The sequence below is a fragment of the Pleurodeles waltl genome, chromosome 11, assembly GCF_031143425.1.
Source record: "Pleurodeles waltl isolate 20211129_DDA chromosome 11, aPleWal1.hap1.20221129, whole genome shotgun sequence".
NCBI lineage: Eukaryota > Metazoa > Chordata > Amphibia > Caudata > Salamandridae > Pleurodeles > Pleurodeles waltl.
The window spans coordinates 343,920,058-343,947,489 of record NC_090450.1 but is presented as its reverse complement, the minus strand read 5'-3'; the positions used below and the strand labels follow the sequence as shown (position 1 = coordinate 343,947,489).

Sequence of the window (27,432 nt, the reverse complement as noted above, 5' to 3'; positions counted from 1 at the left end):
CCTGAAGAAGCGCCGTGGATCTGATTCTCCTGTACCTCCAGGCACAAAGCATGTCAACCTTTACTCACTTATGACTTCTATAGCTATATGGGTTCATTACTTTCCCAAAGTAGCCCTCAATGCATTTCCTTGGCTGTTTTTTTTTTCTCTTTTTTTTTTTAAAATTCTGCCAGGAGTACTGTGTAAGGAAATGACTTTTTGGTAACCCCTAGACAGTTTTTGTTATTTACTTCTCCCTTCACTTACATTTAGTTCTGCATATTTGACCTCATATTTTAGGACACCCTCACACTTATAGGCTTCAGAATACGGCGTCTAATAAAAGTGACCCTTTGTGGAGCCCGTAGGACGTTGCAGCGCTGGTCATACGAAGAGCAGCATGATGATGAAGCATGACGTCCCGTTTAGGATGTGTGATGGCACCAAAAATGAAGGGAGCAATTACCCTACTGTTTGACCTGAGAGAGTGCGTAGCCTTCTAGGATCTTCTGTTAGGAACAGTATACCTGTATGTTCGGTGGCATGTGTAGCTGCAGATAAACATGCTGTGCATATTCCGCCATCTAGTGTTGGGCTCGGACTGTTAAAAGTTGTTTTTCTTCAAAGAAGTCCTTTTTGGAGACATGGGATCGAGTGACTCCTCTCGGTGATAGTGCGCATGGGCATCAACTCCTTTGCGCCGTTGGGTTCGGACGAGTTTTCCTCTCATTTCGATTCAGAAAATTTATATTAACTTTATTCTACCGTCTGTATTGTTTTGATCTCGTTTCCATCTGCAATCGATCCGATAGTACCGTCGATCAGGAAAACACCCTTTTGGCCATACGCCATAGCCTGATGGACCGAACTCCATTCCGTTTTTGTCCTCAATGTTACGTGAAATTCCCTTACACTGATCAGCACATGGTATGTAATCTTTGCCTTCCAGAACATTGAGAGGAAGATTGTGAAGCCTGTCTGTCGTTTCGGTCGAAAAAGACATTGCATGACCGGAGAGCAAGAAGACTCGAAATGGCGTTGAAATATACAGAGTCCACTAACACCTTAGAGGAGGAGCAGGCACAGACGACTGTTTCAATTCAGGACACCGACTCCGAAGCCAAATCAGATGAAAACAGCCAACCTATCGCAGCGGCTCAGAATGTGAGTACACCTGCCCCTACACCCACTTCCAAGAAATCTGCCTAGGCCTTGGGTGCACCACTGCAGGAAAGCCATGGTTCCACCCAAAAGAAATCTGTCGGTGACGACCCTCGGTTTTGGTGCCGAAAAAGGCCAAGTCACCTCATCAACAGGCCACGCCTGCTTAGGTGCCGGGAGTCGAGCGAACAGATAAAAAGCTCCACCTCCGAAACAATTACTGAACAATCCTCTAAAGGCTCAAAACCATCTGAGTATCAGTCTGAGGACTCTGATATCCAGCCAGTCGTGGAGGTTATAGACAGTAGACCGAGAAGGATACACACCCATAAGGAGACAGGCAACATTATTGCTTTACCTCCTCCTCAGACCAAAAGGAGCTGGTGTTTCAAGAGACTCATAACACTGCTCCACCACCAGCAAAAATATTTAAGAGAAAGGAGAAGCCATCACTTCTACAGCTCTCTCCACCACATTCACCACAGCTTTCTTTTTCTCCACCACCTACTACTACCCCACCACCGCTACCCTCACCATCACACTCCCACACCTACTCACAGGGAGATACAGTGGACCCTTGGGACTTTTATGACCCAGATCCTATACAGTCAAATGACCCAGATCTCTATCCTTCCAAACCTTCACCACCAGAGGATACTACAGTTTACACTCAGGTCATATCTAGGGCAGCTGCATACCATGGGGTTCAGATGCAGGATGATTTTCTTTTTAACACATTATCCTCCAGCCACTCACGCTACCAGTGTTTACCAGTACTGCCTGGTATGTTTAGGTATGCTGAAGTTATATTTAAGGAACCAGTCAAGGCTAGGGTTTTCACCCCAAAAATAGAAAAAAATATATATAAGCCTGGGCCAACAGACCCAGTCTACATTTCCCAACAAGCACTACTAGACTCTATTGTGGTTAGTGCTGCTAGGAAAAGGGCTAATAGCCAGTCTTCAGGGAATACTCCTCCCCCTTACAAGGAAAGTAGAAAGTTCGATGCTGCGGGAAAAAGGGTAGCTACACAAGCAGCTAACCAATGGCGTATTGCCAATTCCCAAGCCCTGTTAGCAAGGTATGGCAGGGCACACTGGGATGAAATGCAAGAGTTCTTACAATGTTTACTCAAAGAGCATCAGAAGAGAACACAAATTGTTGAAGGTGGACAAGCAATCACTAATCATTAAATTAGATCTACCCTTGACGCAGCGGATACTGCAGCTAGAAGTATCAACACTAGCATAACAATTCGTAGACCTGCATGGCTAAGATCATCTGGGTTTAAACCAGAAATCCAGCAGGCAGTGCTTAACATGCCTTTCGATAAAGAATATCTATTCGGACCTGAAGTAGATCCAACTATAGAAAAAGTCTGAAAGGATTCGGACACTGCAAAAGACATTGGAGCCCTGTATACTACACCTTTTCGGGGTTCCTTTTGCAAACAACAGTTTAGGGGGGCTTCAAACCCCAAACTACAGAGTCCTCCACCTTCCATCCTAAACCAATGCAGCAATATTATCCAAGGGGGTCACTTAAAGGCTCTTGCAGAGGCCAACACTTTAGAGCCAGGGGAAAGTTTAATACCTCAGAGTGTCACCACTCCCCCAAAGCAATGACTTCCTCAACATCCCACAATCCCACACGTCTCCTGTGGGAGAAAGACTGCAATAATTCCACTCTCACTGGCAAAACATCACCACAGATCAGTAGACCCTTTCAATCATCTGCAATGGTTACTGCTTAAAACTCATTTCAACTACACCAAATATTCCCCCTCGTTCTCACACTCTCTCCAGAACACAATGTTCTGCTAAAACAAGAGGTTCAAGCTCTATTACTAAAAGGATCAATATAAAGGGTTCCAATATCCTAACAAGGAACAGGAATATATTCACTATATTTACTTATACCAAAAAAGGATGGTACACTCAGACCCATCCTAGATCTCAGACCTCTAAATGTATTCATCCTGTCAGAAAATTTTCACGTGGTCACTCTACAGGACGTAATTCTCCTACTACAAAAGCACGATTACACGATTATTTCTGAGATCTAACTGCTTTAGATCTCAGAAATGCTTACTTCCATATTCCCATACATCCAGCTCACTGCAAATACCTAAGATTTGCAATAGCGGGCAAACAGTACCAATTCAAGGTACTTCCCTTCGGCATAACAGCTCCAGGGGTTTTCACAAAATGTCTAGCTGCAGTAGCAGCTCAGCTCAGAAGACAACACATACATGTCTTCCCTTATCTAGACGATTGGCTAATAAAATCAAGCAATATTCTACAATGTCAACAATACAGTCAGTGCACAGTAGATACCTACACACATTAGGGTTCACAATCAATTACTAAAAATCTCATCTTCAACCAGCACAGGTCCAACCTTACCTAGGTGCAATTCTCAATACTCAAAAAAGCATTAGCCTACCCAAATCCACAAAGGATACAAGCTTTTCAATTCCTCATATCACAAATACAGCTTAATCGGAATTTTACAGTAAGATTTATCGCAAAACTATTGGGAATGATGGCTTCATGCATAGCAATAGTACTGCATGCGAGACTAAACATGAGACCACTGCAACAGTGTCTCTCACAACATTAGAATGTATGGAAGTTCTAAAACAAGCATGCAAACCACTAACTAGACAATGCTATGCAAACAAATGGAAACCGTTTGGTTACTACTGTCAACCGAAAAATATAGATCCACTTAAAGCATCGTTATAAGATATTGTATGTTACCTGCTTTATTTACAAAAAAGCGAATTTTGCTTTTTCATCTATTAAGATTCATCTCACCGCTATATCAGTGTACTTACAAACCATACGACATAATTATCTCTTCAGAGTCCCTGTCATAAAAGCCTTTATGGAAGGACTTAAACATATTATTCCACCAAGAACTCCACCAGTTCCTGCATGGAATCTCAATATTGAACTCACAAGATTAATGGGACCACCATTCGAGCCCATGCATTCATGTGATAATAAATTTCTCACATAGAAAGTTGCTTTTTTTTTTAGTAGTAATTACTTCATTCAAGTACACAAACATAAAGTTGTACTTGGAACAAATCCGAAATGTTTGCCAAAAGTAGTTTCTCCTTTTCACATTAACCACTCAGTTGAATTGCCAGTCTTCTTTCAACAGCCAGATTCATCTGCTGAAAAAGCTCTTCACAGTCTTGACCTTAAAAGAGCTCTAATTTACTATGTTGACCGAACAAAAGAGTTTAGGAAAACTGGACAGCTTTTTGTTGCTTCCCAACAACCACATAAAGGTAATCCTATCTCAAAACAAGGATTAGCTAGATGGATTGTGAGATCCATTCAAACGTGTTACATTAAAGCAAAAAGGCAACTTTTGATAACTCCTAAAGCACATTTCACTAGGAGTGCTTCCCTGGCATTTTTAGGAAACCTACCAATGGCAGACATATGCAAAACTGCCACGTGGTCCACACCACATACTTTCACAAAACATAACTGTGTGGATGTATTATCAAACAAAAGGTCAATATTGGTGAAGCAGTACTTAAAACACTATTTCAATCCACTTCAACCCCTCCAGGCTAGCCACCGCTTTATTGGGAGAAGGACTGCTTTTTAGTCTACGTACAGCATGTGTATCTGCAGCTACACGTGCCACCGAACAGAAAAAGTCACTTACCCAGTGTACATCTGTTTGTGGCATGTTGTGCGGCAGATTCACATGCGTCCTCCCCTGGAGCCTGTAGTCGTTGCAGTACTTATTTGTACATATGTATATGTATGTATATATGTGTGTGTATATATATATATATATATATATATATATTTTTTTTTTATTTACATTTGCATGGACATCTTATTTACTTATTACATTTAGCTGTACATTTACATTCTTTAACTTTATCACTCCTTCCTATACCCTTCTGCGGGAAAACAATCTAACAAAGGAGTCAATGCCCATGCGCACTATCACCGAGAGGAGTCACTCGATCCTGTGACTCGAAAAGACTTCTTCGAAGAAAAACAACTTGTAACACTCCGAGCCTGACACTAGATAGCGGAATATGCACAGCATGTGAATCTGCAGCACTAAATGCCAGGAACCGATGTACACTGGTTAAGTGACATTGTAGGAAGTTGGCTCTGTATATACTATTTCAAAGTGAGACATAGTGTGCACAGAGTCCAGGGGTTCCCCTTAGAGCATTAGTTTTATCTATTATTGCCACAATCAACCTCTATTTGTGGTAGTGTAGTCGAGCAGTAGGCTTAGAGGGTAGTGTTAAGCATTTGTTGTAGACACACAGGCAATAAATCAGAACACACACTCAAAGACTTAACTCCAGGCCAATAGGTTGTTTATATAGAAAAATATTATTTTCTTAATTTATTTCAGAACCACAAGATTCAGAATTCAAGTAAATACATAAATTGTAAGGTACTTGACATAGGTAAGTATAGAACTTTGAATTAAAACAGTAATGTACACAGTTCTGTCAAAAATGGCAATAAGTTATTTTAAAAGTGGACACAGTGCACAAATCAGCAGTTCCTGGGGGAGGAAAGTACAAGTTAGTTTAGCAGGTAAGTAAAGCACTTACAAGCTCCCTGGCCGGGACATAGGCAGTCCACCGTTGGGGGTTCAAGTCAACCCCAAACACCCAGAATCAGCAACACAGGGCTAGTCCGGTGCAGAGGTCAAAGTAGGGCCCAAATAACATAGGCGCCCATGGAGACTAGGGGTGCTCTAGTTCCAGTCTGCTAGCAGGTAAGTACCTGTGTCCTTTGAGAGCAGACCAGGGGGGGGTTTTGTAGAACACTTGGGGGGGTGGGGGGGCACGAACAGGCACACAGATAGAGGCAGCCTTAGATCGAGGTGGCGAGGATTGTTTGTCCATATTGCGGCGATGCTGGATGACATCCTCCTTTCTTTCCTGGGAGGCTGTAGATGCCAAGTCTTTGCCAAGGTGAGCATGACCCACTGTAGTCTGAATGGGTTTCAGGGCGCCCCCAACTGGAGTGTTACGTTATGAGAGGGCTTCCAAGCAGTCAGTCGCGGAGCGAAGGGCTCGCCACCTGCCTTCTCAGTCAAACATCAGCATGAAGGGGTGCCCCCACTTGTACTGGCTGCCTAGAGTGTGTAATTTATCATTGATGACCTTAAACTCATGCCTTCGCTTCAGAGTTGTGGCAGACAGATCTTGGTGCCGCTGAATCTTGTGGCCCTGAAAAACTAGCTCGGTTTAAGAGCAGGCTGCTCAGAGGATGGCCTCCTTTTCTGTAAAGAAGTGTACCCTGATCAGGATGTAAGGAGCAGCGCCTGGACGGCTTGGGGTCCCTCCTACTGTGTGTGCCCTATCCAAGACGTGCAGTGACTATGCATGATCTCCCTTGACAGATTGCAGGCGAGTGGCAGTGAAAGTGATATCTTTGCCCTCAGCTCCCTTGGGGACACCCCGTATGAGATCTCTGATTCTCTAGTGTCATCATTCGCTGCCACAGCATTTCCTGGTCCTCAGACCCTGCATCGACTGTGCGATTGAGGTAGTCTGCCTGTAAGGAAATGCCTCCTTGGCATGGTTACCCCCTTACTTTTTGCCTTTGCTGATGCTAAATTTTGATTGAAAGTGTGCTGGGATCCTGCTAACCAGGCCCCAGCGCCGTTGTTCTTTCCCTAAACTGTAACATTGCTTCTACAGTTGGCACAGACCTGGCACTCAGGTAAATCCCTTGTAACTGGTACCCCTGGTACCAAGGACCCTGATGCCAGAGAAGGACTTTAAGGGCTGCAGCATGTCTTATGCCACCCTGGGGATCCCTCACTCAGCACATGCACACTGCCACATAGTTTGTGTGTGCTGGTGGGGAGAAAATGACTAAGTCGACATGGCACGCCACTCAGGGTGCCATGCCAACCTCTCACTGCCTGTGGCATAGGTAAGTCACCCCTCTAGCAGGCCTCACAAACCTAAGGCAGGGTGCACTATACAACAGGTAAGGGCATATGTGCATGAGCACTATGCCCCTACAGTGTCTAAGCAAAACCTTTAATATTGTAAGTGCAGGGTAGACATAAGAGTATATGGGCTGGGAGTTTGTCAAACACGAACTCCACAGTTCCATAATGGCTACACTAAATTCTGGGAAGTTTGGTATCAAACTTCTCAGCACAATAAATGCACACTGATGCTAGTATGCAATTTATTGTAACATGCACCCACAGGGAATCTTAGAAATGCCCCCTGAATAGTTGCTGGCCACATGGGGAGAGTGCCTTTGTCACTCTGTGGCCAGAAACAAAGCCTGTACTGGGTGGAGGTGCTTCTCACCTCCCCCTATAGGAACTGTTACACCTGGAGGTGAGCTTCAAGGGCTCACCTCTTTTGTTACAGCGCCCCAGGGCATCCCAGCTAGTGGAGAAGCCCGCCCCTCTGGCAACTGCCCCCACTTTTGGCGGCAAGGCTGGAGGAGATAATTAGGAAAACAAGGAGAAGTCACCCACCAGTCAGGACAGCCCCTAAGGTGCCCTGAGCTGAGTCAACCCCTGCTTTTAGAAATCCTCCATCTTAGTTTTGGAGGATTCCCCCAATAGGATTAGGGATGTGCCCCCCTCCCCACATGGAGGAGGCACAAAGAGGGTGTAGCCACCCTCCAGGACAGTAGCCATTGGCTACTGCCCTCACAGACCTAAACACCCCCCTAAATCTAGTATTTAGGGGCACCCCAGAACCCAGGAAATCAGATTCCTGCAACCTGGACCAAAGAAGGACTGCTGACCTACAAGCCTGCAGAGACAACGAACAACAACAACTGCTTTGGCCCGAGCCCTACCGGCCTGTCTCCAGAGTCGAAAACCTGCAACCAGCTACGCATCCAACATGGACCAGCAACCTCTGAAGCCTCAGAGGACTGCCCTGACGCCCAGGACCAAGAAGCTCCTGTGAGCAGCGGCTCTGCTCAAAAACAGCAACATCTTTGCAACAAAGAAGTAACTTCCAAAGAACTCACTCTTCCTGCCAGAAGTGTGAGATTTCCCACTCTGCATCTCACGCCCCCGGCTCGAGATTCAGAGAACAAACACAACAGGGAGGACTCCCCGGCGACTGCAACCTTGTGAGTAGCCAGAGATGACCCCCCTGGGCTCCCACAGCGACGCCTGCAGAGAGAACCCAGAGGCTCCCCCTGACCGCGACTGCCTGTAACAAGGGACCCGACGCCTGGAACAAGCACTGTATCTGCAGCCCCCAGGACCTGAAGGAACCGAACTTCAGTGCAGGAGTGACCCCCAGGCAACCCTCTAGTTAGCCCAGGTGGTGGTTGTCCTGAGAAGCGCCCCCCCCCCCCCCCCCCTCCCCCCCCCCCCAACCACATGCTTGGCTTGCTTGCACCGCTAGAGTGACCCCCGGGTCCCTCCACTAAAACGTAACGCCTGCTTTGCACACTGCACCCGGCCGCCCCTGTGCCGCTGAGGGTGTGTTTTGTGTGCCTACTTGTGTGCCCCCCAGTGCTCTACAAAACCCCCCTGGTCCGCACCCCCGAGGACGCGGGTACTTACCTGCTGGCAGACTGGAACCGGAGCACCCCTGTTCTCCATAGGCGCCTATGTGTTTTGGGCGCCTATGTATTTTGGGCACCTCTTTGACCTCTGCACCTGACCGGCCCTGCGCTGTTGGTGTGATAACTTTGGGGTTGCCTTGAACCCCCAACGGTGGGCTGCCTATGCCTAGGAACTGAGACTTGTAAGTGTCTTACTTACCTCACAATGTAACCTTTACTTACCTCCCCCAGGAAATGTTGATTTTTGCACTGTGTCCACTTTTAAAACAGCTTATTGCCATTTTAACAAAGACTGAATATGAGATTGCTTTTATTCAAAGTTCCTAACTTACCTGTGTGAAGTACCTTGCATTTTATGTGTTTACTTCAAATATATTTTTCTATATAAAAACCTATTGGCCTGGAATAAGTCTGAGTGTGTGTTCCTCATTTATTGCCTGTGTGTGTCCAACAATAACTTAACACTACCCTCCGATAAGCCTACTGCTCGACCACATTACCACAAAATAGAGCATTAGAATTATCTAATGTTGCCACTATCTTACCTCTAAGGGGAACCCTTGGACTCTGAGCACACTATCTCTCACTTTGAGGTAGTATATACAGAGCCAACTTCCTATACTACCTTGTCCCCAATGTCAGACACTTCCTTCTGAATCTCTCTAATGCATGTTTTAAGATCCATCTTGAGGGAAGTAATTTCAGTTATTTTTTTCTGCAGGAAGTGGTTTAGATAGTTTTGTGTAATGGAGACCGGGGTATCTGCAGCTGGCACAGCTGGACGACGTTGGTCTGCTTGGTCCGGGTTCTGGCTAGGGGTTTTTGCGCATAGCAACATAACTGAGGGTTCTTTGGCTGTTCAATTACAAGGCATAATGGAGGCTGAGTGGCGCAAAATTCCCAGGTTTTCTCTCTGATGTCTAGGAGGAATTTTCACATGCGGGGCGGTTCCGTGTGTGGAGTCCACCTTGGGACCCAGCTGGAGTCCACCACTTAATGCAGTGGTGCAGAGACCAATGGGAGAGGTACCCCAGACGATGTGGCCACCCTCCGGATGCCCCCTGAGCTAAGGAGTGAGGAGACAAGAACTCTTGCGAGAGCAGTCTTGCCACAGTTGTAGCCCTCCTTACTGCAGACACCTGGCGAGTGTGGCATGATGTGCAGGGGTAGCGGCGGTGCCACAGGAAGGTTTCCACTATGCCAAGCCCCTCCTGGGCCTCCTCCCACGGGCAGAGATGCCCAGCGCTACTGGCACAGCAGTCCGAGTCCCAGTTCTATTAGGAGGACGCACCTTTCATTTCAGTCCTGCCGGATCATGAGTAAACGAGGAGAGCGGGCCGCGACAACTTGCAAAGTCAGAGGGGGTAAGGGGATCCCCCGCCACTCAAGGTCCTGCAGATACTTTCCAAAGAGAGTTTGAGGAGGCCAGATCCTAGGGTTCTCTCCAGGTTACTGTTGATGCTCCATTATACGTGCAGTAAATCTCATTGCTGCGACCCGCAGAGCACTTCAGCTTTCACAGTGGACCTTCATTCAGAAAAGGCGAGTAAGGAAGGGCCTGAGCAGTCCAGAGATGGCAGATAAACACCTGAGCAACTATATCTCCCTGTAGTGTCTCCGGATGCAGTTGGATGCTTACAGACATGACTACGCACAGATTAGAATGTATCGTGGTGTCATGGGTAGCAGGATACGCTAGCCGACCTCGGACTTTGCTAGTATACTCTGAATCTCCTCCTCGCCCTCTTGCCACACCTTTATTTAACTCTTCACCCACGTGACCTTAGGGCAGAACCTAATTACACAAAAGAGGGGGGGGGGCAGCTCCTCCCACCCGTTCTTGAATGCCCTCATTGGTTGTGTCCCACGACCAGTTGTGTCACTGGCGCAACACTACATTCCTCCCAAAAACAGAAACCGCGCCAAACACTAAAAACAAAATCACTTGTGATTACACTAGATGATCTTGCAGCCTCGAAGATGGAGCAGGATTGCTAGGCAAACCATATTGAGTATTCCCGGATCTGTCAGTACTTGTAACTTGACCCAGGAAACCTGCAGGCGCAGCATCCTGGACCAAAGGTTGCGGACTTGCCTCAGGCAATTCTGTGTCTGACGGCTTGCAGTCGTCCCTGTCAGGTAAGGACAGTTGATTGTCTGTCAACAACAGGATGTCAGCCACCCACCTGTTAGCTAGCGAAAGATGAAACCTTTTGAATAATGAAATGTTTCTTGTAATGACGTCAGTTCCACGTTGGGCCACAGTCGACGGTCCATTCTGACGTAAAATGGTCCACGGATTCGGATCAAATGGCATGCGGTATTTGCTGCCTGGGGAAAGTTCTTTCAGCAAACTTTGATCACCGGCCCTTTGATCTCATGGGCGAGCTCGACATCGGCGACTGGCATTGTGATTTTCGGTAAATCGTCGCTTGTAGACATGATCAGCATTGATAGGATCTGGGATCCAGGACCGGTGGTGAGGGATGGAGTCAACCTCTGCCCTTCTGAGAGCCACATGTCCGGTAGCTCGGCTTGTCGTGGAGTGAGGGATCTGTCAAATATTCTGCAGAATTAATACATGGCATACTCACTGAATTGGCCACTGGTGTTGGCAATGCGTATCACCTTGTTTAGTGTCTGCATGAAAAATTCAACCTCACCATTAGACTGCGGCCATCGTGGAGAGATCCGACGATGCCAGATGCCAGCATTCTCGAAGCAATTAGCCAGTTCTCGGCTCTGAAAAGGCACGGCATGGTCATTTTTGATCTCAGGTTATAAAACCATGAGTGCCTATGATTTTTTCTATACGTGGTATGACCAAGTCTGCCGTGAGAGCTGGGATAATCTCAACCTCAGGATATTTCGAGAAGTCATCAATCATGACCATGGTGTGCTAGCCATCAGGAAGACTCTCAAAATCTAAACTGGCACACTCCCAGGGGGAGTGGGGACCGGGTTCGGTTTCAATGGGAGCCGGTCGGCTGGGTTACCCAGATGCTTGGCACCAATCACGTGATCTCACAACCCCCTCCACCTGTTCATCCATTAACAGAAACCAGACTTTTGACCTCAGGCGACTTTGTTTTCACCATGCCTTGGTGACCATTGTGAGCCAGTTGCACTACCCTGGAGGTGAGGGATGACCAGATCCCTAGTCTGCATCCTCTCAGTAAACACCCGTCCGTGTCTACGGATAGTTCATCACGGACGTGATACAAACTTTCCATGATCCGTTTGGAGACAGGAGTCAGAGCTGACAGTTGTTTCTTTACAGCAAACCATTGGGTTTTCTGGGTGGCTCTTAATGCCCTCTGAAGACACTCATTGTGCGGCATTGCTTGGACTATTGCATCGACGGACAGTGGCAGAGGTCTTGACCTGTCAGAGATATCCCTCATACTCCTCAGTTTCATCTGCTTCATGAACCTCACTGGTGAAGGCTGCCCTGGAGTGCTGAGACAAATTATCTGCTGGATTGTCAGAACCTGGGCGATATTCCAACTGGCACTGTCTTGCAACTGGAGCATCCACTTCTCAATTCTTGGCGGGGTTTTGACGAAGTGCCATTGAATAGGGGTATGAGAGGCTTATGATCAGTGGTTACCAAGAAAGGGCAGCCGTACACGTAGAGGTGGAAGTGTTTGAAACCCCAGTGCTCTGAGATGGCTTCTTTCTCTATTTGCCAGTATCTTTGCTCTGTGTCCGTTAATGATTTACTCGCAAAGGCTACTAGGAACCATTCCACACTTTCCTGTTTTTGAAATAACACAGCTCCCAAACCTTTTGGGCCAGCATCAACAGCGACTTTAGTTTCCTTGCAGGGATCAAAATACCTCAGAATTGTGTCATTGGATAGGGCTTCTTTGATGGCCTCAAAAGCAGTCTGTTGGGCTCTGTCCCATGTCCAAGGTTCTGATGACTTTAAGTTTCAGAGGGGTTGGGTTAATGAAGATAGATCTCTGATAAATCAACCACAATAGTTCACCATCCCTAAAAAAAAAAAAAAAAAAAAAAAAAATCCTGACTTGAGTTACACAGGCCGGAGGAGGTGCATCTTTATGGCCCTTACTTTGTCTGGATCAGGCGCCACGCCGTCGGCTGAGAATACATACCCAAAGAATTGTATTCTGTTTAAGTGTAAGGAAATGCCTCCTTGGCATGGTTGCCCCCTAACTTTTTGCCTTTGCTGATGCTAAGTTTTGATTGAAAGTGTGCTGGGACCCTGCTAACTAGGCCCCAGCACCAATGTTCTTTCCCTAAACTGTACCTTTGTCTCCACAATTGGCACAAATCTGGCACTCAGGTAAGTCCCTTATAGCTGGTACCCCTGGTACCAAGGGCCTCTAAGGGCTGCAGCATGTCTTATGCCACCCTAGAGACCCCTCACTCAGCACATGCACACTGCCTCACAGCTTGTGTGTGCTGGTGGGGAGAAAATGACTAAGCCGACATGGCACTCCCCTCAGAGTGCCATGCCAACCTCACACTGCCTGTGGCATAGGTAAGTCACCCCTCTAGCAGGCCTTACAGCCCTAAGGCAGGGTACTCTATCCCACAGGTGAAGGCATAGGTGCACGAGCACTATGCCCCTACAGTGTCTAAACAAAACCTTAGACATTGTAAGTGCAGGGTAGCCATAAGAGTATATGGTCTGGGAGTTTGTCAAACACGAACTCCACAGTTCTATAATGGCTACACTGAAATCTGGGAAGTTTGGTATGCGTGGGGGACCAAGTCTAGTTCAAATTGTCGACTTTGCCCCATCTGTCAGTCTTGAGACGAGGGAGCTTCATACAAGACCTGGCTCCGTGGTTGTCTGTGCCTGGGCCGGCTCTGCACACTCAGAGTTCAGAGTTGCTGGGTGCCGGAGCACCCTCGTCTAACTTTCAGATTTTTTTAAGTCATTCACCTCCTATTTGGGCAGCCCGTCCTGCTGATGTGCCTTTGGGCCCCAGTGCTTCTGGAGAGCCCCTAATGGTCCTGCCCCCCAGCAGGTCTGCACTGAGCGCCAGACAGGCCCCTTGGATCTGCATATGAATCCAGACTGCCACCAGTTGAACCAGCTTGTCCTTCCCCAGTGCTGGTCCTGATGTAGACGCTTCCAATGCCCTCTGGGGGCGCCATCCCCATTCTCATCCCTGACTCCAACTCTGAGCCAGAAGGGCATTGTCCAGCGTCCATTCCAGCGCTGCCTGGAGTTTTGCTCTTCTAATCTGAGCCCTATCCCAATATGCAAGGATCCAGGGAGGATTGAGCAGGGGTTGCTGAACCCTGAAGAATAACAGCCCCTAGATCCAAATGTGGACTGGTGTGAGGACTAAGCGTAGGCCAGTGGACAGGTCTCCTCCCAAGATACTGCCATGCTTTCTATCCCTACTGTTGAATTTGCCATAGTAGTGAGAACGGTGGTGGGGCCCTGGACCTTCAGTTGCCCTCAGTGGCAGTCAAGAACAACATCTTGACAGAGGTGCTTCATCTGGGAGTGACCCTCTACAAACCACTTCTCCCTTTTAATGAAGCCCTTACAGACATTCTGCTTGGGGAGTGCTCCAAGCCAAGCATAGGGGCTCCTGTGAACAGAACAGTTGCTCACCGCCCCACTCTAGGGGTCTCCGAGTATCTCACACAACACTACTCTGGAGAGCTTAAGCGTCCAAGCCTCCACCTCCTGTGTAAATCCTGGCATGTTCCCTACCCGCCACCCAATAGAGAATCCAAGATGCTGAAAACCCCATACTTAATCACCCAGCTACCATAGTGCCCAAGCTTCCCAAGCTTCCCAACCAGTCTTTGCCCTAGGATACCGTACCTACAGGCTTTGTGGGTCATGCAGCCAGAGGTCAGATCCACCACCTCACCTAAACCCTTTCAGCTGCAGTCTCCAAAACCGTTTAGTTTGCCCGCTTGCTATCAAGGTCACCCAGTAAGAGGCAGGATACACAATCACCAGTCCCACTGGCACTCTGTAACATCAGACCGATTGATTCTTCTGGTTGTTTGAAGGGGCTACTCCCTCCCCTTCTAGGCCACCCTTCCACCCATGCCTGAACTGCCAAGAGACTGATGGAGGACCATCTCACTTTGCTCAGCCAGGAAGTGACAGCTCTCTTTGCCAAGGGAGCCTCAGAGAGGGTGCTGATGCCAGAAGTAGGTTATGCTTGCTATTCCAGCTACTTTCTGATGCCCAAGAATGACAGAGGTCTTCGTCCTATCCTAGATATTTGACTTCTTTACCTTCTTGTGGAAAAGTGGGATTTTTCTGATATGGTTGCCCCAACGTTTTGCCTGGTGTCAGTGTGTTTGGACTGTATTACGCTGTGGCACCCCTTCCCCCACCCAGTAGATGGGTCACTGCAGAGATCATTCATCCCCCTTCCTGGGTTACTTAAGGGCTTTCCTGTTGGTGGGACTCTAGTCTGCAAGATACATAGCCTAGATTATTTTACAAAATTGATCTGCAAAAACTGCTACTGTGACCTGAACACCAGATTCTGCTGCTGGACTTCACCTGGAACCTAGACAAGACTGCAGTGGTAGAAGGGCTACTACTGCAAATTTGTCGTCACGCATTGCAAAGACTCTGCAACTTCCATGGAAGTGCATCCTCCAAAGTCACAAGGACTCTGCCTGCATTAAGGACACCCAGAAGGAATCTCCCTTGAAGTGAAGTAGTCACTCCCCTGCACTCGCAGGCATCTCAACGTCTACGAGCGCATTGTGGTTCCTGCTGTCCCACGGACTCCTGTAGGCTCTGCAACACTGGTAGTGGTTCTGTGGCTCCCTCGAGTTCTGACCTGTCTTCTTTGCAACTGGGAAAGATGGTGGTCCCTTGTTGGAGCCAGCTGACAGAACCTCTGTGCACCATGTCTGTTGTCGTCACCAAGGCTTATTGGCTCTTCAGCAGAAACACCTTCTAGTTAAAGAAGCCCCACATCAAGTATCACCGGCTCCAAGATCGACATCCTCTCTGCAACCCCAGGAACGTGGGCATCCATGTTCCTTGTGCTGCTGGGTTCTCCATCGATTCCTGCTGGCTCTCCTCTCTGTTGAGGGGTGACACTGAATTGCCTGCAAAGGTTGAGTCTCTCAGTCCCTGCTGGCCCCCGCAACTCTTCTTGCAACACTTGTCTTGCATTTGCCAAGGCTTGTTAATGGTTCTGCTGACCACTGAGCTCTCTGCAATCGACGACTTGCGTGGGGCAGCTCGTGGGTGTCTCCTGGATTCTCTCTGAATCGCCTGGACACCGCAGCTGTCTCTACAAGAGGACTGTCAACACAGAACCTCATCCTCAAGAAGGGTGGGCATTGCCCTCCTGCACCCTCTGGGCATCTCTGGGTGGTTAGGACTCTGTCCCCTCTTTCTTCAGGTGTTCCTTGTCTGGAATCCACGCCTGGGTCCCGCCCTTGTCCACGGGTCACTGCAGCAGCTGGACATCCAAGGTACACATTGACTTCAACTGGAGGTTCCAGCCCGACTTCACCCCTATGGACCCAGGCTTCCTGGTGTAGGTACTCCAATTCTCTGGGTATCCACGAGTGGGGGCACTTTTGAGCCTTACTTGTTCCAACAGGTTTCCTCTGGATCCTCTGAGGAGGGTCTGTTTCAAACCTTTTCCTAACCGCAACTTATCCCATGTTATCCTATGGGACACCCAACACTAGATAACACCTCTGCACGCAGGCTCCTGGGAAGTACCTGCTACTTAACTCTGGTGTTCTAGTACTTCCCCAGTCCTTAAGGTACTTGTGTATCTGTCTTGGTTAGCTGCAATTCTACTTATCTATTGTTTTAGTATATGGTTTCTCCTCCCCTCAACCCCCTCTCAAAAGATCAGGAATTAGTTGGTCCAAGTCATCTTTGTTGCTCGGGTCTGTGCTCTGAGAGTTTGGTATCCTAAGTTGCTGAGAATGGCCATCGGTCCTCTGATCAGGCTGCCCTTTTGGGAAAACCTTCTCTGTCAGTTGCAGGGGAATGTTCTCTACCCGCACCTGATAATGCTCCGTCTTCTTGCGTGGAGATTGAGTGACGTCAGTTGACAGCTTTCAACCTTCTGTCCAAAGTTTGCAATGTTATTCTAACAGCAAGACGTTCCTCCCCCAAAACGTTATACATTTGCCACTGGGGCAAGTTTGTGGCATGGTGTGCAGAAAGATGGCTTAACCCCCTTGTCTGCTCCCCTTTCTCAAGGTCTTCTGTTTGTTCTTTCCCTTGTCCAGTAGGGCTCTGCTCTGGACATGTCAATGGGTTACCTTTCTGCTTTTCCTGACCAGCCATCCCTCTTCAAATCCCTGTTTGTACATAGGTTTCTGAAAGGTTTGCAACATATGTTTCTTCCTTCTCCCTTAATCGTGCCTCAGTGGGATCTTAATCCATTCCTGACGTTCCCGATGTGTGCTCCCTTTGAGCCTTTGCACAATTGTCCTCTCTGGCACCTTTGGCTAAAGATGTCCTTCATGGTAGCGATGACGTGCCTGGAGCGTCAGTGAGCTGCAGGCTTTGTCTCCCAAGCATCCATACTTGAAACATCTACCCAAACAAGGTGGTTCGGCGAACTAGAGCTTCCTTTCTACTGAAAGTAGTCACTCCTTTTCATAGGCCAGCCCATCACCCTGCCTACTTTTTTCACTCTGTCACTTCCCTCTAAAGAAGAGAACTGACTCCACCATCTGGACTCAAAAGACCGTTGTCCTTCTGTCTTGACCACACAAAAGAGTTCCACATGGGCCACCCGCTCTTTGTTCAGTATGTTGGAGTGAAGAAGGGAAAGGCTGTGCAGAAGCGAACCCTCTCCGTGCTTTGTATTAAAATCTGCTACGCACTGGCCAAGAAGCAACTCAGAGAGCTTTTGTGCTCATTTGACCAGAGCCAAAGCTGCAAACACTGTGTTTGAACTAGGAGTTCTGGTCCTGGTTATCTGCCAGGCTGCATTATTGGAATCCCTGCACATGTTTACCAAGCACTACTGCCTGGACATTCAGGTCTGTAGGAATGGGAATTTTACCCCTTTGGTCCTACAGGATTTTTTGGTTTGCATTTGTTTCACACACTCACCTCAGGGGTGCTATTGCTCGAATATCTATTCTAAGATAAGGAATTTGCGGCCACAAGTTTTCATCAGATGAAAAAGTTAGTTATCTTGGTAACACCTTATTGGTTAGAGGCTTTATCTAGCCACAGATTCCTTACCAACCCACCCATCCCCCCACTCTGGTAACAAATTTGTAGGGACAGGGCATTCCTCTTTCAGGGCCCTAGTTTTCCAAACCAAAGGTAATTATTCTTTGTGGTTCTCTGCTGGTGTGGATAGTCCTTAAAAAGAAAAATCGGATGTCTGTGAGCTGGGGTGGCACCTACATAGGAATTGCGGAGATCACTGCGGGCGTGTACAATGCCAGGCGGAGCCAATAAGTGACACCTACCGGTGCACAACGGTACTGCGATTTCCAGATCCAGTCTAATGCTTGGGGATAATTCCAAAGTAAGGAATCTGCGGCTAGATATTCTGTACCAGGTGTTACAGAAGGTAAGCAACCTGTTTTTCACGTTTTAAATATAGTTGTGTAAAGAATTTCAAAATAATATTTATTTTTTCCCTTATGATTCAATTATAGATTATGACAAAGTGGAATTTTTTGGCAAGTCATCTATTATTCAGAAAGTTTGCGAATTTGTAAATATTTCTCAAGTTGTCACTGTTCTGTTACAGTTATGTGGAGAAATGTCCAGGCAAAAAGATAACAATTGATTACTTTTTATTACTTTTACACACAAAGGCGTTTCATATTTTAAAAAATACTAATTTATATAAGGTATCTACCCTGTTAGACGTTATTTAAATGTTCACTGAAATGTTATGTCAAAGCATTGTGGTTTTTACAGTGATATTTTGTCTCCTATGCATTATTCAAATGTTTTTCAGCAGTTATAATATTGTAATTGCACAGCTCACTGGCACATTTATATTAGTTTTCCACGCATATTTGGATTAAGCAAGACAAATCAAAATGCTAATTCCTTAGAGCACTCAATGGTTGTGAAGAACGCTCTATTCCTTTGTAAAGCTTCGCATTTTGTGACCAACTTCTTTGCCTATACCTATGATGGGAGTTGAAAATGTTACCTTGCTGTGAAAAATAGTTATTTTATTAAGTATGTGCATATTTGCTTTTCCCTATTTCAGACTCAAACCCTTAGATGTTGAATTTATGAAGGCTATCCACAACAAAGTTAACATTGTCCCCGTGATAGCGAAAGCAGACACCCTGACACTGAAGGAACGTGAAAGGTTGAAGAGGCGGGTAGGTTAAGTGATGTACTTTATTTACCTTGCTAAGTGATCAAGCTAAAAGTAGAGGGTTTCTTGCACTCCTCTAGCCACAAAAGGTCATTGTGAATTTGCTTTTGAGAGGTTGGTTTGCTATGCTTCTCCAAGCATGTAAAAATTAACGTTGCCCTCATCATTCCAAATCCATAACTTTGGATCAAAGTACGAGGTGTTTTTGTTTTTACATTTTTATTTATGCATATAAAAGAACGCATACAAATATGCACTACATTATATCCACATTTCTTTAGGAGTATATTGCAGCCCAGCTGCTCAGGCCAATGTCCATACCATTTTAGAGTCCACAGCCCTGGTTCTACACACAGTGCAATAACCTAGCGTGCAGGGTCACAGTATACAGTTAGTCTTGCTCTCTTGGTACCCTATAATTAGTGGCACTAATATTTAAAGTTCGTTTTGGTTTTACTGTGTTAGGTTAACAAAGTTTAACCTACATTTCAAGCACTGGGAACCTCCTTCAATATCCCCCATACACCTAAAATAGCACCGCTGCAAAAATCCTTATTGGGGGAGCAGTTGACTGACTGGATGATTAGCTGTTAGTTGTAAAATCCTGAATGGAACAGAAGGTAGTTATGCCCTTGATAGTACTGATCCCTTTTAGCACTTGCAGGCATGAAGATTCTCTGTCTCTCAACCGAGACTCTTTAAATATCATTGTTGAGTGTGGATCGCACTCTTCTTTCGAGCCTGTATTTCATTTTATCAAGTGTCATTTGTCGAAATACAAAGAATAATCTTCTGTGTTAAAACCAAACAATAAACAAATTAGTCTACTCCCTTGAGTTTCCCTTTAGAAGTCACCACACTGCTGCCTTCAAATGGATCCTCGCACTGTGGTGTTTATCGTGGGTGCCTAAATTGTGCTGTTAAATGTGTGTCTTGTCTGACAGTTCTGTCTTCTTTTCCTATGTTCGCCCTCAACCTTTTTGACTATTTTTTTTTTCTTTTTCTTTTTTAACTTAGGTCGCACTAGGGCTTAGTAATCCGACCTTAGTGCCTGTGTTTTTATCTTTAAACTGATATGATGAATTGGCTTTTACCCAGTTGCCTGAGCTAACTTACCTTTAAATTCCTGGTCCATGGTATCCAGGGCATGTACATTAGAGGGTCCCCCATGGAATGTAGAACTGGTTGTGCCACCCCGGATAGGACACGAGTAAAACAAGACTCCCAGCCTGCTGTTTGCAGGCTGCAAAGGCAGTTTACCTGCTTGCCTGACTTTGCTGTTCAAAGCAGTGGCAAAGCCAGTCTTCCTTGTGGTATATTGAGTCCCCATATGGTCGGCCTGTCCTACTACGTATTTCACAGGCAGAACATGTAACTTTAGGTGTTTTTGACATTAAAATTGGAGAACCTTTTTTTTTTTTTGTGTGGAAAAGCTTGGTTGTCTGATTAGCGAGTGCAGAGTACACTCTGTCCCCCCCAGCTGTACTAGCTTTGGAATGGTGCGACCAAACTGGGTCATCCATGGTACCAAACCAATCATTACATTACACCCAACTTGATTCTCAGGTCGACATTAATGTAACAAGTTGCAATGTGTAATTTTATTAAAGTTGCCACTTTGTTGCCTTCAGTCCCCTGTGCCCATACTATCGGCACATGGAGCCCTGTAGCCAAGTCAGCTTTCAGTCCTCCTAAGAAGATGTGATCCCAGGAAAGGATACAATAGTTGCCTGCTCTGGAAGTCAGAGTCTACTCCTTCCTTCAGGAATCCACATGGGAGTTGGGCAAAAGGCGAGCTTCAAAGAAGAAGCTGCCTTTGAAGGGCCATTGGGTAACATTTGGGAGAAGAGCTTCTACATTGTTGAGGCAGATGGGCTGGCCCTTGAAGCAGGAGTGGGTAAACCAGTTGCAAACCATTTTTCCTCGGGCGTGTAGCCCTCCTGGTAGTCACTCTTCTGGGTTGAGCGAGGGAGCTCCACACACCGGGAGAGGGGTCTGGTCATATTACAAGTGGGCAGAATGGTGAATCCTCAGATGCCACACTTCACAGGAAGTGGTCATCAGATGAAAGGGAACCTAGTAGCCCATTGGCTACCAACCACATCCTGCTCTGAGGGCATTTTTTGAGCATAAGTATGGCACCCTGAACTCCGATCTTGCCTGGAGTGGAAGTAGGACTGAAGGACTGCACCTGCTAAACCTGGTGGCTAGCTAAAGAGGGACTGGGCTTGCTGTGCCCTGCTTGAGGAGAAATAATCTCCAGAGCCCAGTCAAAGCCAAGAGACTCCAAGGGTCAGTGAGCTGGCATCTTGTTCACAGCACAGTGACAGAACAGCTGAACATTCTTCTGGGGCCTTTTGATGGCCCAAAGTGTTTAACCCACAGCCAACTGGCACTGTGCAGCATCAGGGACCAAAAAGTTGTGTTTAAATTCGCTGAACCTGGGAGTGTTAGAGTGCAGCAGGGATCCCCAGATGATGAATTGTCGACCCAGGAAGTTTTGGCTTCTGACAGCAATGCTGGGTAAATCATAGTCCAGTGGGGACTGGACTTCGACCAGTAGTGAGATCAGTTCAAGGGATGTTGACCCTTTGACCAGGACCACCTAAACCCCTTCTTGGAGCGAGGAGTAGGCACAGGAAGACCCCTGCCAGCCTCGTTGCATCCACAACATTCTTTAAGCATCTTCAACATACTTCATCCCTTGCATCAAGATCACTTCCCATAGAAAAGCCCTGAAATAGATAAGTGCCTGCAACTGACTTGGTGCTACTTCACATAGTGAGGTAACTGTCTCTCTTAGATTGTTGCTGGTCCCCCTGACTGGCTCCTTACTGGACTTGGCCACTTAAAGTGACTCCAAGTGACCACATTTCAGCTAGCCCAAACCTTTTTGTGGAAATGTTTTTTAAGAGTCAAATTCATAGAATTTGTTAATGCTTGTTTACGATTGAATGAAATAAACGTATTGACTATAATTTGTATATTTTATACTGCTGGAGTCCTCCAGTGGATCTTTTTAATTGTGGTGTCTAAAAATACATACAAATAAATAAAAATAGTCTTTTTTTTTTTTATAAATTGGTGTGAGATTTCTTTGGTGTCTTGTTGATTACTTCCCGGTTCAGTGTGGTTTAAATGCTTTGCATGTGTTCCTTTGTTTAAGCCTTGCTGCTCAGAGCACCAGCTACCCAGAGTTGAATTGAAGGTTTGATAAATTAAACCTAAGGGTCCAGAAGGGTGTGGTAAGTGTATTACACTGTGAGGTTGCACAACCAAACCATATAATATACCCTGTTTATACCATAGAGTACACCCCATTTCCTCACATTAGTGCCTATCAAGGGGATCCAGAACTTGTGTTTAGCAGTACCTTACAGTTGCTGATGCTGAGGCACTGAGAATCTGCCTAGCGAGAACACCCAAAGATGTTTCTGTACCTCCCATGGAGCATTGAGTGGTTGTTAACTTCGGAAAAGGCTGTTCCACAGGACTGCAAAAACTTTCAAGAATTGAGAAACATTTGGAAGGTTATGGCAGACCGTCTAAAGTGTTGAACAAGTTTGCAAAATGTCTTTGCCAAATGTAGAAGCTGCTTTTCCCAGCAAGGAAACGTGGCGGTTGCTAAGGCCAACCTGTCCGCATACAAGAGGATCGAAGAGACTTCTTTAAAGACAGTGAGATCATTATGGGAGCCAAGACCAGGATAATGAGTTGATCAGGGCTCTCAAAGTTTGGGCTCACCGAGTACTTCCACACCCGGAGAAGGATTTGCCTAAAGTAGTGCAGAAGAGGATAATATGTAAGTCGATGCCAACAGTATCCCGCAGGGAGGAGATGGGAGCCAATTCCCTCCACACCAGACACAGGTGGCTTCTAGAGCAGGTTCCATTACTAGCCAAGGTTCCCTGCAGGAGAGTCTGGCAGCACTGGACCTGGATGAAAGGGTCATAACCTTGCTGAAAGAAGATTGGCCCAGGAAGAGAGGACAGCTGCCTGGGTTAAGACACCAAAAACGTTGGTGACAGCAGAATGATAACTGGAGGAGTTGACAGGGGTGCCCCTGATGTAAGCTTGCCTGAAGGGATTGTCCCTAATTTATGTCCAGAGCTCTCAAGATAAGGAAGATGAGTGACCAACGGTGAGATTCACTACTCTGGGAGTTAGTGCTAGTAGTTGGTAGTGATACACTTCTTATACTTGAGTGTGAGGTTGCAGAATCTTACCTACACATAAAGATTTAAAGGTAGGATGTGTCAAGTTGTTTGGTCTCACTCTTGTGAAGTATAGGCAAACTGAGGAAACCACAAAAGGGGCAGCACAACATGGATGGACTTCGTTGAAACCTCAGGGCACCAAATAGTTGGATTAAAGGCAACAAAGTATACACATTTAAAGGGCTCTACAATTTGATAACAAGCACATTTGATGAATTGTCACTACGATGTTCTGCCAGCATCTTGTGTACTCTAGCCTGTGTAGCCACAGGGAACTGGGCAGGACAACTGATTAGTAGGTTTGTACCAGTGCTAGAGAGTCACTGGGAGTTGACTAGAAGAAAGCCCCCCTTGCCTCTTTCCAGGGCAAGGTAGGGGGTAATGATAAAAAGAAAGATAGCCCCAAAAAGCCACCACACAGTGGCAAAGAGTGGGACGCCCCAAGACATGTCCCACTCAAAGGGGAGGGATTGTCAGCGGAAGAGGTTTGATCCTCTTGAAGGCTGGGGTCTGTTTTGACTGCAGTTTGCCAGGACACAAGGAGAGAAGCAGTGTGCACCAAAAAGCTGCCCATCGGTGACCAGTCCAGGGATGGGATTGAAGATTGCCCTTAGAGTTTCCAAAGGGTACACAGAAGCTGCCTTAGTGTCCTTGTGTGGGGAGAACATTGAATCTTTGTCTCACTGGCCTTCCGAAGTAAGAAGAAATTCCAGCCAAACTCAGTGAGGTGGGGGTGAAGGCTCTGAGGGATATAGGTTTCAGTTTCACCAAGGTTATGGCTAAACTGGTTTCCCCAGACCAGATCCTACCAGAAAAGGTGCACCATATTACCACCTCTAACAGTGTATCAAAGTTGCACCCTATGACTGTGGTTGTTTTTGCGAGGGGAGGGATGGTGGCCCAAAAAGAGCGGTTGTGTCCCCTGCCATCCCTGTAGACTGCTTATAGGGGTATGAACTGGAAACCTCTGCTTGGGCAGAAGTAGAGAAGGAGGCCCCATGGTGCTGTCTACCTGAATGGTTGTGTTAATAAAAGATCACAGAAGGCCTTGGAGTGCTTCAGGGGATCCTGGAGCCTGAGACTGTGGACCAGGTCCCCATAGCCAAGAAGAGGGACAGGAAGGCTGACTGCTCAGTCTCCAAAGATTCCGCAGGCACAGAAAAGGCCCAACCCTCAGGGTGTAGGCCTGGTGCCTGCTGAAGACACTGCTCCTAGAAACATGGCAGAGCTGGCAAAACTCTATTAAGCAAGGGACCCCCTCTAGGAAGGACCTGGCCAATAGGAAAATAACCTCTCCTACTCTATAAGACCAGCAACAGTTAGCTGTCAAACAAGAACGAGGTGATACCAGTGGTACCCATAAGGTACAATGAGAGGAGGGGGTCCTGTACAGTGAGCAATAGGACACCAAACCAGGATCATTCAGGAGACTAGTGGTCCCTCAACAGTACAAGGAGTTATTCTTTTCCCTGGCCCATGATATCCCCTTAGCTGGACACCTGGGGCAGACTAAGACCTAGGAGAGGCTGGTCAATCACTTCTAATAGCTCCATATGTCTGAGAAGGTCGAGTAATTTTGTTGCTCCTGCCAAGCCACTGACGAGGTGGAGGGAACCATAGGCTTCCCTGATAATACTGCCTGTGGGTGGGAATTGACATTGTTGATGCCCTAGACCCAACAAACCGCCTCAGGGAATAGATTTACCTTGGTGGTAGTGTACCGTGCCTCCAGATATCCTTACGCTTTTCCCATTAGGATAGTACCCACCCCTGGGGTGGCTAGAGCCATCCTTGAAATATTCACCAGGGTTGGGTTCCATAAGTAGGTAACCTCAGATAGGACCACAAATTTTAATGTCTGCCTATCTTATAACCATGTTGCATGAGTGTGGTTTGACTTACAAGTCCAACACCCCCTACCATCTCCAAGTGGAATTGTCTAGTTGAAAGGTTCTACAAGACCCTGAATAGCATGATTCTGGTGTGCATCTCAGCAGGAAATGTAGGCCCTCATTCCAACCCTGGCGGTCATAGACCGCCAGGGTGGCTGTCCACGGAAGCACCGCCAACAGGCTGGCGGTGCTTCATGTGGTATTCCGACCGCGGCTGTAAAGCTGCGGTCGCCCAGCCGGGTCCGGTGGTTTCCCGCCGGATTAGCACCGGCTGGGAGAATCCTCCATGGCGGCACTGCTTGATTCCGACCCCCTTCCCGCCAGGCTGTTTCTGGCGGTTTTCACCGCCAGAAACAGGATGGCGTGAACGGGTGTCCTGGGGCCCCTGGGGGCCCCTGCACTGCCCATGCCACTGGCATGGGCAGTGCAGGTGCCCCCTAACAGGGCCCCAGCATGATTTTCACTGTCTGCATAGCAGACAGTGAAAATCGCGACGGGTGCAACTGCACCCGTCGCAACCCTGCAACACCGCCGGCTCCATTCGGAGCCGGCTTCTGTGTTGCAGGGCCTTTCCCGCTGGGCCGGCAGGCGCTCCCTTGGCGGGTGCCCGTCGGCCCAGCCGGAAAGTCAGAATGGCCTCCGCGGTCTTTTGACCACGGAGCGGCCAGGTGGCGGCGTAAGTTTGGCGGGCGGCAACCGCTGCCCGCCAAACTTAGAATGACCCCCGTAGTGTCATTCTCCCATGCCTGCTGTTCACCTACTTGGAAGTTCCTCCAAAATGAGTTGACATTAGTCCCTTGGAGCTACGCCTTGGACCCCCTGTAGGAGGTCCACTAAGCTTGGTTAGAGAGGGTTGGGAGAGACCCCTTCAAGGAACATAAGCAGGAGGGCTTGCTATCCAAGATGGCGGGCGCGAGCTGAGTGAGCTCTGGGACGACACCCCAGATATCCGTCCCAAATAGGGCATCGGGGAGCGGATGCATTGCTGTATGCCTATGCGTAAGTGAGCGGAGTCTGCTGGGAGTTGGCTGTGCTGCTCGGGCGAACTGGAAGGGTGGCGCCAGTATAGTCGGAGCTGCTGGCCTGCAAGATGCTGTGAGGGGAGCGGCCTGTCCTGGGACAACTACACACACAAGGCCCGATGTGAACGAAACCCTGCGGAGGCACCATCGGAGCCCGGACGAGGTGAGGCAGACTGCAGTGGACTGGGCGAGGTGGCGGTGGAGCGGAGCTGGGACCCTGTGACGGCAGTGACCCACCTGCTTCAGATGCCCATTGCTCCTGCTCCCATCACTGGTGGTGAGAGGCATACCTGATGCGGGGACTGCCGCTGGGCCCGAATGTGAACGCCGCAATGTGAGGATGTGAAGGTGAGAAGTGGGACTCTGCTCAGGCCCGCTACTCCCACTGTGGCCTGTTCAGCCACACTGGAGCCATCAAGCACTGCCAAGGCCAGTCACTGGAGTGGCTGAGTGGCAGGTCCCCCGCAAATCCAGACACCGTGGAGCGAGAGGCTGCTCGTGCTGATGCTCGTGCTGCTGCTCGTGCTTCTGCGCCTTGACCTCTGCACTGAACATGCAAGCAGGACTCCTGCAACCCTCTTGAGCAGTATTTTGCCAGCCCCCATGACTACGACCTGCGCTGATGCACGCTGCCCCCCCAGACTTAATATTGGCAGGATCAGGCCGCCTTCGTTCTGGGACGGCGGCTAAGTTGCAGACACAGAGAACAGAGGCCCTACATCCTGACAACCACAAAAGAAATGCAGTGCTTGCAGCTGTGGAGTGAATAGGCACCTCCTTAGACCAGGCTCAGTCCTTGCTGGAGGTTAAGATTGATAGTGGCCAGTGATCTCACCCTGCTTCATGCGGATCCCCGCAAGCTAGCAGACAAAACCTGCTCGCTAGAAGACCGGTTACACGACCTGGCACCCAAGACGGGTCTGCTGGAGACATAACTGCTGATGGCACTGGACCGGCTAGGGGTGCTGAAACATCGTGTAAAAGATGCAGAGGGACGCACCAGTAGGAATAACATTCGTGTTATAGGCCTTCCGGAGGTCGTGGAGGGCCCAGACGCAGTCGCCTATTCCGAAACTTGGCTCAGGAACTGGTCCTGGAAGGTTCATTGACACCTTTCTTTTCTGTTGAACGTGCCTACCAGGGCCTGTCCACCAGGCACTGGATTGCGCCCCTTCTTACTCCCCCTGTTCCACTACACAGACCGAGAGATCCTGCGTGCAGTGAGATCACTCCTGACAATCCGAGTGGACAATCCTCCAGTTATGCTGTTCCCAGACTACACTGTTTACGTG

At 47.8% G+C, this 27,432-nt stretch overlaps 1 protein-coding gene across 6 annotated transcripts in view; it reads left to right on the top strand.

The window, feature by feature from the left end:
- The window catches only part of SEPTIN2 (septin 2), an 877,282-nt gene that overhangs the window by 466,680 nt on the left and 383,170 nt on the right, over positions 1 to 27,432 (top strand). For all 6 annotated transcript variants that reach the window (XM_069213638.1, XM_069213641.1, XM_069213640.1 and 3 more), the window contains one exon: positions 18,896 to 19,013. In XM_069213638.1, the coding sequence (XP_069069739.1) occupies positions 18,896 to 19,013 (118 nt within the window). The remainder of the gene's footprint in view (positions 1 to 18,895; positions 19,014 to 27,432) is intronic.